The sequence below is a fragment of the Porites lutea genome, chromosome 6 (assembly GCF_958299795.1).
Source record: "Porites lutea chromosome 6, jaPorLute2.1, whole genome shotgun sequence".
Taxonomy (NCBI): Eukaryota; Metazoa; Cnidaria; class Anthozoa; order Scleractinia; family Poritidae; genus Porites; species Porites lutea.
Window position 1 is genome coordinate 35321079 of NC_133206.1, and position 10608 is coordinate 35331686.

A 10608-nucleotide genomic window follows, 5' to 3' on the forward strand; every position below is an offset into this window, starting at 1 on the left:
TGTGTATTTTGGGGTTGTCCTCGGGGTGAATGTTCCCTTCTGTGAAAATTGAGACGAGAGTTGGATGGTTAAAACACAATCCTATGCTCAGTCAGGGATTTGATTTCACGGAAGCATACAGTGGCCATAATACAGGGAAGCGAAGGCGTATTACCCTATTTTACTTTGTTGAAACACTATTCATTCATCTAATCAACCCTGATTATAAACAACATATTCTTAAAATCGCGATGTTTTAGCTCTGGAAAGCGAAACGCCATAAAAATTCAGTCACCCTTAATAAGGATGCTACCCACATTTAGAGACGATTTTGTCTTCCCTTGCAAGGAACGGATCACGATGCCCACTCTTTGGACCAAGAAAAACAAAGAACGTCAGAAGACAAAAACTCAGTTGTCTCGGTTTGTTAACGACTATTTATTCACATGTCATTTCTAAGGCCATGTCCACACCAGTCCTATAAGGTTTACAACGCAAGCAAATAATGCGTTCAACGCTTCCGCACACACATGAACTATGCAGCGATCGACGTAAACAGAAATTTTCACATTTCCTGAAGGTGGTCAGTCGTTTCTGGTGTGAACCGATGAGAACGCAGCAAAGGATTATAATAGAATTCGTGTGAACATAGCTTAAATGATCAGGCAGCACTCATTTCAAAAACAGTTTAACCCTTTAAGGCTAACTGTCCACATACAAATTTTCATACATTTCCTTAAAGAATGAATTGAGAGAATTTGATAAAAGATCAAAACATTCTCCTTTGGTGATCATTTTGATAATTCGCGTAACCTTTTCCCTTGATGGTGTAATGATAGTGTTAAGAGAAATCTGATGTTGATCACTCTTGGGAGTGTTAGTATAAATGCTTTGTCTGTTGAGCTGATGAACAACTAAAATAGACAATTGTGCGATTTTCGTATGACCTTGAAATGAAAACGCGCGAAAAAAAAAAAGAAGCAACAAACGAACGGAAATATAGCGATTTGATTGGTTTGTCGAACGGAAACAAACTCCCGGGGCTTTTGGTTGGTTAAGCGAACGCTCGGGTGAAAAAACTTCATGCCCAAGAACTTTCTACAAATCAATCGATACTTCGCTTTGACGTCATACTGCAACACGATTGTTTTGATTTTTTTATCCATTGGCTGATAAAACAAATAACGAACACTTACCGAAACGATTTTCCAAGGTGATACGAAAACCACTCTAAACCTTTCACTTCGTATAGTGTTCAAAAATTGAATTCACAAAATTAACTATATAGTACTAGGAAAAAGTTCTACCAAAGCGGTTTCATTTGAATGGTCAAACCACAGAATTTCGTCCATAGATTTCACGGTTAGAATTACAGATAATACTGCCATAACATGACCCAGGGAATGAAAGGGATAAATGGACTACGTAAAATGTTAATCGTAAGAGTGACTCAGTCAGGGATGACAACTGAGACAAAACCAAAAAAAAAAGGGTACCTTTGGCTCTAGAGTCAAGACTCTGTTATACAGAAATGAAGGGGTGACAAATGAACCACAGCCCAGAAAACAAAAATGGTTATCTTATGCTGTACAGTCAACTCTCAAATACAAACATGAACCACACCCAGAAAACAAGAATGGTATCTTTAGCTGTACAGTCAACTCTCTAATATAGACATGAAGGGGTGACAAATGAACCACACCCAGAAAAAAAGAATGGTAAATTTGGCTGTACAGTCAACTCTCTAATTTAGACATGAAGGGGTGACAAATGAACCACACCCAGAAAACAAAAATGGTATCTTTGCCTGTACAGTCAACTCTCTAATACAGACATGAAGGGGTGACAAATGAACCACACCCAGAAAACAAAAATGGTATCTTTGGCTGTACAGTCAACTCTCTAATACAGACATGAAGGGGTGACAAATGAACCACACCCAGAAAACAAGAATGGTAACTTTGGCTGTACAGTCAACTATCTCCAAGATCAACATCAGGGGGGCGGGGGGAAAGAGCCACACCCAGAAAAGAATGATACCTTTGTCTATACAGTCAACTCTCTCTAAAACAGATCAGCACCTTGTGGCCCTCTTAGAGAGGTATCTACCGTAAGTCTAATAACATGACTGAAGGTGTGTGGATTAGGCCAACTGTGTTGGTCAAGTGAGAGTTGATATACATGCTTATTGTTCATTGCAAATTATACGAAATTCCCACGAATTTGATCCTTTGCCTTTATGGAAATAGAATACCTAAGGCACATAACCAATCTCTAAAGATGATACTACCAAAAGTAACGTTACACAACTTGAATTGGGTTGGTTTTCCAGACCTTAGGAATGAAGGAGAGAGTCTAAATATGAATGTGACTTTGTAGCTCCTGACTTCACTCCCTCGATATCAAAGGGTGACAACATTTAAAGAGAGTACATTTGAAGGCTTGTGTTTAAACAAGCCATATAAAAAAAAAAAAGGTCAAATAAGTTTACTGGGCTATACAACAGTCTTTGCAACAGAGGAAAAGGTAGAAAAAATGAGCCGTAAAAAACTATGTCTAAAAATAACTTATATGTCACTTCTGGCATGGCACTTAACACTACTGGTATTTTGTTCTTAAAGATCATAATACTAAGCTAAGGATTAATATATCATATTTAACCTGCATGGCTTAATTACCCAATCTTTAGTGTAGCAACAATTATTTTGTTTCAAAAACAAGAAAACAAAACAAAACAAAAAAAACCAAAGAGATGCTTCATAATGGAAGGTATATGTGTTTTAAAGTATAATGTCTCAGTAACCTATAATGCAAAGAATGCTGAAGTCATCTTTTGAATGCTTGCTGTGTCCAGCAGATCCAAACTAAAACAGAATGAAAACAGGTTACTTTTCTATTGAAACTGTGCGATTCAAATTTGGGTTTTTCATCAACAGCAGTGAATGTTCTTAAAAATTACAAACTACACAATACAGTGATAACAAATATTTATTGATTCACTGTAAAGAAATTCAAATAAAAAATGTGATTAACTTTTACAAAATTAAGATACTTCAAACTCTGCTGGACTCTATTGCCTGGCAGACTATTAAACTCTTCAGTACAGAAACATTTTCTTACTAAAACATTCTTCTACACCATGTGAAAGGTTCTAAGTAGTTCAATGAAACTTGAAGCCAAAGTACAGTTCCTTGAGTTCTAATGCAAGCATTACCATGATGATTTTTTTCATAAGATTGTTGCCTTTTTTCCCTCTGGTAGGTTAAGTACATTGCACATTCAACCTGCTTGATCACAACACGCATTCCAGAAATATTTTTAGCATCCATGGCATTTTGTCTTTGCAGCATAATTGGTTAATGATATGATATATACATTATTATGATTACTATTTTGACAACTTTTCCAAGGTGAAATATTATAATATTATTTAAAATTTCCTCAAATTAAATTTGGAATATTTGAGAATTGTACTTAAAAAAAAAAACATGCATGTTAACAAATATGTGAAAGTCAGCGCTAAAAACACAATGTCACAGTCTGTAAGTTTATGTACAAAAATTCTAAAATTATTAATATATTTGCAGAAGATTATTGCACTTGGTGCAGCTGTTTTCACATGTTAATGGTGGATTCTTTTATCACCATCCAGGGCTTAAACATCACACTGCTTGGCTGTAAGAAAAATTACCACAATATTATTATGAAATGTGACAAAGGATTGAAAGATAATACTAATTTATTACAAGTGCCAATACACCTAACTTTTAGCATAAGTGACCAAATAAGTAGCTTCATTGGTGACTAAATTAGATCATTGTGTTAAGGCAAGTTAATTTGTCATTGTAGCCTAGGAATCCAAATATCCTTATTATATCATACATTATAATCCCTTAATTTCAAGAACAGTACAATGACAAATCTCTTCATGTGGCAGACAATCATCAACTACAGTTGACTCCCCATAACTGAAACTTTCAAGGGAAATTGAAAAAAAGTCCGAGCTATCAGGAGTTCAAAGCAAATACCCAGAGGTATGGAAATGGGATTGGGGAGGAATGCAAGTATTATGCACACAGCAGAGTGCTAAACATTGCATTTGAATTACACTGTAAAGGAAAAGAATACATGGTTGTTTGGAAATAGATTGAATGTTTTGGACTATTGTTCACTGCTTTTTTCGAGTTGTCACCCAGCTGAAACCTAGTTTGAGTTATCAAGGGTAAGGTTTGAGTGAGCGAGGGTTCAAGTTATCGGGAGTCAACTGTATCTGTACAATTTAATACGTAAAATCAAGCAAGGTAACAGTTTCCAAGCATTGTTATCAAGCCATACAGTGATTACTAAATGAACAGTGTACAAACCTTGAAGATTCAAAGAAGTTCAGCTGGTCTTACCACCTGGGAAGGTGGATCAGTTCTAACGTCTGAAACTGGGGCGGGAGTAATCTCTGGTTGTCCTTCAATAATACATCTGATCCTCCTTTCGTCCTTTGGCCACGGAAACTTCATATAGGATTCCAACAAGCAAGGTACATCTTTCTTTGAAGACCCTTCAAGGATAATGGGCATAAACTTGCCTTTTCTGTTGCCTGCATTGTTAGCAAGGTCATTAAGAATTAAATCTGACGCAAGACGCAGCATACAGCTTTCATCATCTGCAAGATAATGTATTTAATAAGTCAACATGATTTTCTTTACACATTTACATCAGACTTTCCTGAGAATCATTACTAAATGACAAGGTTACACCTTTCTAAGCACAGTTATAATGCTGACAACATGCTCAGTTCTGGATAGTCTGAACTAACAAACTACTGAAATTTGATCCTAAAAAAAACTTTTGTCCAAAAATTATAAAAATTCAGCATTGTAAGCCACCATTTTGGATCAAGTATGACATCATTCAGTCCAAACCTTCCTGCAATTTCAACGTTCAGGGCCCAGTTATTAGAAAGGTGGATAACACAACCCACTGGTTAAATCTCTATCCAGTGGATAAAGAAATTTTAAGCTGGATAGTGATTTATCCAGTAGAGAGCACTATGTTTAAACAAACGGTACCAGGACTGTCAATTTGTCATCTCCAGGATAGAATAAAATCATGTGAAATGATCTGAAATGGCAGCTTTCAGTGTTGAGCTTTGACATTAAGAGAGTGCTCTGATAAAAACACAGTCAGTAGCTAAAAATGTTTTTTCTATGGCAACCCTTTCTTTTAATGCTGTATTGTACAATTAGGGTACACTTGGACAAAGAGGGAAAAGTTGTATGATCCACAGAAATTATAACGTAAAACAAACAAACCAACCTTCGAGTTTATCACTTATTTCGTCAGCAGAGGAGTCAAATAAGCGCTTTAACTGCGGTGAAACACAAATGAACAAGAAGTCACTTTGTTTCACTCTCTGCACCACGTAACGGAACATGTTTTCGGCTATTTTTACCACCTCTAACTTGTCCAAGTAGCACTTATAACCAAGTGTTTTACTGAAGTAATCGTACAGTTCAAATATCTTTTTTTGAAAGGCCTCTCCCTCTTGGTCAGAACAATGAATAATGGAGATTGATTTTCCCGAACTAACAGAGGGACCTGCAGAGAAAAAACAAAATAATAAAATACAAAACAAATAAAATTTCCAAAAGGAAATTAGCAGCATACAGAACATGACTAAACCAAAACAGTTTTCAAGTAAAATACTCAGCAATGTTGCTGCACCCAAAGGAGCATTATGGAATCTCTTCTATTGATAAGTGTCGATAGCAAAATTTTCTGTCAATCAAATAAATGTCTCCTATTGTTTGTAGGTGGAAATTGGTAAAACGTCTTGATCCTTTTGGAGACAATAGAAGAACAAAAGATACCAGAAAGATTAAGTTATGTGGTCTTAAAGCATGTTGCGTGACTTCATTCAGTTACAACATTTTTCATAATTTTCCTGCACTAAAACACTGGAATGAAAAGTCTAAAATAATCTAAGTCAAAATAAATTGTAAAACCAAGATTTTAGATTTTAGACGAAGTTAAGTTTACACACAACATCATATACCGTTATGGCTTTTGCTGTTCATACTTAACTACATATTGGTTTGTCATACAATACTATAAAACAAGGAAGGAATCACCCTCAAACCAAAACAAAAGGTTCTACATGATCAACATATTGCACTCTCATTCAGGTTCAACATGTCATTTTGCTTGGTAACAAAAAAAATTATTTCTTGAGCACATGCACAAGCCAACATGGTAGATTACTGAGGGACCATTTTTGCACAGAGGCCTTCATTATTAACAATTTAGTAATGCTGCAGTGTTATCTTACCTTCTGATGAATTATATCCAGACTCATAGCCTGGCGATGTCGGCTGGGACACAGACTCCCCAGAGCTCAGACTGTCCGTAAGAGACAACCTGCGAGCCTCTTTTGTATCCAGCTTAAGAGGAGAAAAGTTTTCAAAGGTTTGTTCAGCAGGTTCATTGTAAGTGTTTGTAGCAGTAAAAGATGTACATCCAGCTGTTGTGGAAGTACCAATACTTGAATCTTCAGTGTTCAGTGATGTACATGAATTTCGTTCACGGTTAGTTTGAACTGGTGACTTGCTCTTATCTTTCTTGTCTCTCTTCCACTTTCTGGAAAATCTGTGAAATACTTTCTTAAAAGGGGACTTCTTTTTCTTGTCTGTATCAGCAGGCTGAGAGTTAGAGCGGCTGAGCGCACCTCTCTGACCATTATCAGGCTCTTGACAGGTACGTTCAGGTGACCAGGATCGACAACTCAACAATGGAGGTCTTTTTAAAACTTCAAGTTCAGTCCCAAGGGTTTTAAGGCTATCAGCACTTTGGCAATTGTCATTCGATACTCTTCCATGAGGAGGCTCACCAGAAATACAATCTTTAACTGTGCCCTCATCGTCTGTTTCAATACTACCACTAACAGAGTCTGATGAACTGGGATTTGATGTTATGGATGTTTCTTGCTCTGTGCTATAATCCGTTATTGTAAACACTAAAGGATTTTCTGAAGAGACACTGCTTTCACTGGTCAGAGATGAAGGCTGCCTATCAGAGTCGTCATCATCTTCTGTTAGAATGTGATTTCTAACGCTTGATCTTTTTTCATACTCTAAAATAAAGTAAATGAAATCATGAAACTGATCATACAAAAAATAGTATGGAATCTTTTCCTTCTTTAAATTTGTTGGCTTGCATCTGTTACCCTCTAACTAATCGTTTTGTTAGCTCTACGTCCCCCCTTAAAGTTTAACCATCCACCCATTCCTCCTTTCCTTTTTTATTGACAAAACAAAATTATGCAACCAGTCAAGGGAAGTAAAGCCTAAACTAAACCCCAGTTATTTCATGTAACTGTAGTTTTATCTGCTGTTGTATATTAAACAAGTCTGTAGGTTTCGTCGATTTTTTTTCCATTGTTGTTTCAGCAATATGTGTACTTTTCTGTGCTGTTATAAAGCATTAAATAAAAAAAGAGGAATCTACATTATACTTTTCTCAAGCACATATTTATCCCAGGTTAGCTCCTACATACGTATAACAAAAATACATGGTAAACGGCTAGTTATAAAATAAGCGTATAATAAAAAGGCAGTGGAAATGTTCCTTTCAATTGATTTAGTCCAAAAAAATTGATAGTCACAAGATCATATTGCGTGAGGTCAATCTGTCAGCAAACAAGCGGAAGAGTCAGTTTGGATGTAGGAAAAAGCAAGCATCATCTTAAGTTCCGTAACTAACCTGCATACTGTAAATACCAAGAGAAAAACTTGATAACAAAAGGAAGTTAATGTTGACTTTTGCTTCACCAATAAACTTAAGAGAAACTAACTTCGATCGAAGACTACGTAGCGTGAAAAAAAGGGTTATTTGCATAATAAACAAAAAACTTGAAAATTTTACCACCCGCACGTATCTTTAAGCGGGTATGAGAGAATAATATTTTCATCGTCGCTTTGAAGGGAAATTTAATGTTTTAAGTAATAAAGACTTACAACAAACATAAGGAAAATTTCTTTATATCGAGAGAAAAAAAAAGAGAGAGAAGGATGTAAGAAAACTCTGCGATCGCCTGGTAAATTTGCTGATCAAATTTAAAAATGCGACATGCCATTAAATTTACATATTATTAGCTTAAGCGACGTGCAGAAGGTTATAGAGAAATAACAAAAAACACGAAATAAAAAAATAAATAACTAATCCTAAAATGAAGGGAAATGTTTTTCACGCCTCTTACAATAAAAAAAGGAAATTGCGCCTGAAAAAATCATCTACAAACAGGTAAATCATTGGTCTCATACAAAGACGAAATATATTAATGAGCTTGTTGCGTGGGAAGAGCGTTCCCTGAATATAATTTTATTTCTTGGGCTTTACATCAATACCCTAAACTTGATTTCGTAACCGTTTGAAATAACTAATCGTGAGTTAGCAATCGGTTGATTGGGTAACAGTACTACTAAAACGACACAGTTAGAACTGTGTACACGAAATCTGCCTGAAGCGTGCTGTTTGATCGCATGAATGGATTCTAGCTATGTACGTAAAGAGCGATGTACAAAAAATAAAACAGAAAAAACGACTTGATTGCCTTGTAATGACTCAAAAGACAAGTTCTTCCTGTAGCTTCCAAAGAAACGACTATTCTTACTTCGCCACTCTTGTAAAATTTCAAAAACCTATGAATGTACATGCAACTTACCTTCGACACATTCGTAAACCACTTCAAGGCAACTATGCATACGCAACTCGCCGAGGACAGAGACAAGTTTCTCGAGAATTCCATTCTCTTTGTACATCCAGTCTTCAAGTAACCTTAATCCAGGTCTTTCGTGATGTGCAAAGAGACCAAGGATATTGTCCTGGTCATAGCCAAGCGAAGCAGCTACATCTTGCCAGTTTTTCAAAGCGCCTAACAAGTTCATGCGAAGCGACAACGGGTCTCTCACTTTGTCATGTCGTAGCACATCTCTCGCTGGTAATGAAAGTATTTCTGGCGCTATAAGGCGTCCTTCGAAGCCTACATCTTCCTCGTCACAATCCATTTGCTGCATAATAAATGTTTAAGCTATACTCTTTTCACACAAATCATTTCCAGCAGGCTCTCGTACTATAGAAGATTTCTTCGCATACTCCATTACACATCCCATAATTCAATCGAACCTTTGCTTCACTCAAAAACACGTCACGTGGGTGCCAATTTCTTCCGCATTGTGGGGCGGTCTCGAAAGGATCAAGTTGCTCTTGGGTTTCATAGTACGTGTCATAATTTTTTCTTGATTAATTAAATCAAACTGCCCGTTTATGCAAGCTCTGATAGGGACCCTTCAGACTGTCTCTTAATGCCATAACCACATGACCGAATCACGACTTTCATTTCCCTTTTGCGTATTCCCGGCTCGTGATTATGGCTCTTGGTCACGTGTATTTAATTTAGGGTAACTTGTCTCAATTATTTTGCATAAGCATTCGAAGTGAAATAATGCTTTTTTACTCGTTCAGTCATATCCTTGCCTCAGTACTCTAGCAACAAACTCATAAACGGGCTGAAATAGTCCGGTTACGGTTATTTCACCCTTAGGGTGCATGTCAAGTATGTGTGCCAATTCTTCACGATCCGGATATGACCACTGGGATTTTTAAGAAGATATCCCTCAATACAAATGCCGATATAATCTTAATTTCCTGTGGACAATTTCCATTGACGCAAATTTCTGACAAATTTTTATGTAGGTTACAGTCCTTCCCAGAAGAGAGCCATAACTGTTCACGGTTTTTCTAAAAACTTTTTGAGCGTCCCACTTTTGGTCTTTGGTCCTTATTTATCTGTAGCATAGTGAACTATACTCTGACCTGTGGAATGTGAACTGTTTTTCTGACCCGCGCCCCTTTAAGGGCGTGCGATACCATGAAGAGAGAATACAGCACTATAAACATTGCATTTTCTAAAAGTAGAGCAAACAAAATGGCAAGCTCGAAAACGAAAAATTTAACGGAGAACTAGTTGAAAGTTTAATATAAAAGATAAAATGGCGATAGACGAGACAAAAATGATCTAAAAATGCTACGGCAACGACAAAGTACAATTGTAAATACAATAGTAAGAGAGCCTCTTCCTCAATACGCGAAACAATGACGCGCTTTGAAACATACGTACCCCCACCACCACCACGCACATCGGCACACCCACCCACCCCCCCCCCCCCTGCAAGACGGCCCCGTCTTTGCTTAGCGTACATTACACTCCTAGCTTTTATTAACACTTCCCCAAACTAATAATAAAAACGTATATACATCAACAAGGTTTTCTAGCCAAAAATTATAAAATTTCCGATAAGAAAAAAACTGCGTTTTAAAATAACTTGGTTTTCTCCTGACGTTTTTGGACGTTTGGGTATATTTGGGAGTGAGTGTTCAAAGAGAATTGGATTCAATCGCCGAAAGGCGTCTTGTTTAAAGGTTAAAAGAAATAGTAGTCTCTAGACAGATAGCATTTTTATATATTCATGTCTAGTACGTCAAAGGAAGTCGATGCAACCTGACACATTGGATTCAAAGTTGGCAGTTGTCATCTAACGAAAATGTCTACATAACTGAAGCAGCTTCAACAATAATCGT

At 36.7% G+C, this 10608-nt stretch overlaps 1 protein-coding gene across 1 annotated transcript; it reads right to left on the minus strand.

The window, feature by feature from the left end:
* Positions 1 to 393: 393 nt before the first annotated feature.
* Positions 394 to 9149, minus strand: LOC140940084 (uncharacterized). Its single transcript, XM_073388971.1, has 5 exons — positions 8693 to 9149; positions 6302 to 7102; positions 5290 to 5571; positions 4344 to 4636; positions 394 to 3654 (listed from the first exon to the last, which is right to left on the minus strand). Exons 1-4 carry the CDS (start codon positions 9042 to 9044, stop codon positions 4353 to 4355), a joined length of 1719 nt encoding a protein of 572 aa, XP_073245072.1. The 5' UTR covers positions 9045 to 9149; the 3' UTR covers positions 394 to 3654; positions 4344 to 4352.
* Positions 9150 to 10608: the final 1459 nt, after the last annotated feature.